At 31.0% G+C, this 1,698-nt stretch overlaps 1 protein-coding gene across 1 annotated transcript; it reads right to left on the bottom strand.

Annotated features, from left to right (window-relative positions):
• Positions 1-369: 369 nt before the first annotated feature.
• On the bottom strand, positions 370-1,093 carry LOC145615545 (germin-like protein subfamily 3 member 3). Its single transcript, XM_081670616.1, has one exon. It carries the CDS (start codon positions 1,058-1,060, stop codon positions 434-436), a length of 627 nt encoding a protein of 208 aa, XP_081526742.1. The 5' UTR covers positions 1,061-1,093; the 3' UTR covers positions 370-433.
• Positions 1,094-1,698: the final 605 nt, after the last annotated feature.

Below are 1,698 nucleotides of genomic sequence, written 5' to 3'. Positions count from 1 at the left end.
CGTAAATATGAGTGTTATGTATTTATTTTGCATTTGTCTAACGGTTCTTTGTCACATCTAGCTGTTAGAACAAGCTAGGTTTTCATTCATATAATTACATACTTACTTGATAGGACATAATTTAACTTCAACATTGGATGTACATGTTTCAGCTAAATTTTACAAAGTATATTTTAATATGTAGCACATCTCAAAGATGTATATGCGTTACAAATAGAGATTTTTATTTTATTAAAAAAACTACCGTAAACCAAATATACTTTGGAAGCTTAAAGTAGATATATAGGATCATAGGAACCTCTTGTTCATTCCCTATTTGTACACCCTTATATTATTAAATGTTATAAATTTTAAATAGCATGTATATAAGCAAAATTATGCATAGTTCGTTGATACTATATTATATAGATTAAATAAACATAATATTGGTACATTAAGCTGTGCCAAATATCTTCTTCATACGCTTGACTTCTTCATGACTTAGGAGAGTAATTTTTTGAGCTATCTCACCAGGCAAATTGCCGGCAAATAGGGAAGGTGTAGTGAGTTGTAATCCTGGATTTGCGCCATTCAAGCTAACAAATGCAAGAGCTGGAATTTTACCAACGTTAACTTGGAAGTGAAGCATTGCTTCCGGAAAGATCATGACATCACCAACCTCTAGTGTTTTGTAGTAAGCTTTGTTGTTTGTATCGATAAACCCTGCAATTATTGTACCTTTTATTACAATAATAACTTCTGATGTTCTGTGGGAGTGAACTGGAACGGCCCCACCAACCTTCAAGTCTAACCTTGCCATAGAGATACCTAAACCATTTAAGGCGGGGTAAGCATTTGAAAATGCTAGAGTAACATTGTATCCAAAATCATTAGTGATGGCTTTTTCACCACGAAATCCAGTGTAAACAAAGTCCTCGATCGTGACTTTAGAAGAATCTTTGCAAACATAGCCTTCTGGTCCTCTAGGAAGACTAAGGTCCCCAACACAAAAGTCGAGTTCAATAGCAAGAGTGAGGGATGCTAAAAGAGAGAAAATGATAAAAACTACAAGATTATTCATCTTGAAAGCTATAGATAACTAGTATCAATAAGTGAGGTAAGGCTAAGCTAGCTTTAGTTTTATGGATTTACTTCCTTGATTTGGATTTCTTAGCAAGAATTGGTGTCCTATATTATAGGAATGCCATAGTAGACTCTGTCAAAAAAAACATAAAATAAAATAAAGTAAAAATTAAAATAAATAAATTGCCATAGTAGACTAGGTATAGAATCAAACCCCTTTATGATTATAATAGATAAAATATAATTAGAAAACCCTTTTTCTAGATTGTTAGACTTAATCCTGTCATACAATTATATACCCGAGCATGTTTTAATATACCTGAGTATTTACTATTTAATTAGCTAGTAAATGCAAATAAGAATTGGAAAAAAAAAATGTTGGCGTTCATACACTTGAGGAAATGCGGAGACTAATCTAATTAATTTTGAAAACTTTATATAGTGTAGATTGTATCCTTTTTTATGTGAATTTTATTCTAACAAAACCAATAAGAAATATAAGGATTAACCTTTAGTCAAGCGAATAAAGTGTTTTTTCTTTATTATTTATTTTTATCCCCGATCATTTTCTTACAATTTTATATATACAGTATATGTGCGTTTTTCATGAAATCTCAATACAAATGACGATTTGTA

This window comes from Chenopodium album, chromosome 25, assembly GCF_948465745.1.
Source record: "Chenopodium album chromosome 25, dcCheAlbu1.1, whole genome shotgun sequence".
NCBI classification, from domain to species: domain Eukaryota; kingdom Viridiplantae; phylum Streptophyta; class Magnoliopsida; order Caryophyllales; family Amaranthaceae; genus Chenopodium; species Chenopodium album.
This window is presented reverse-complemented; position numbering and strand designations above follow the sequence as displayed.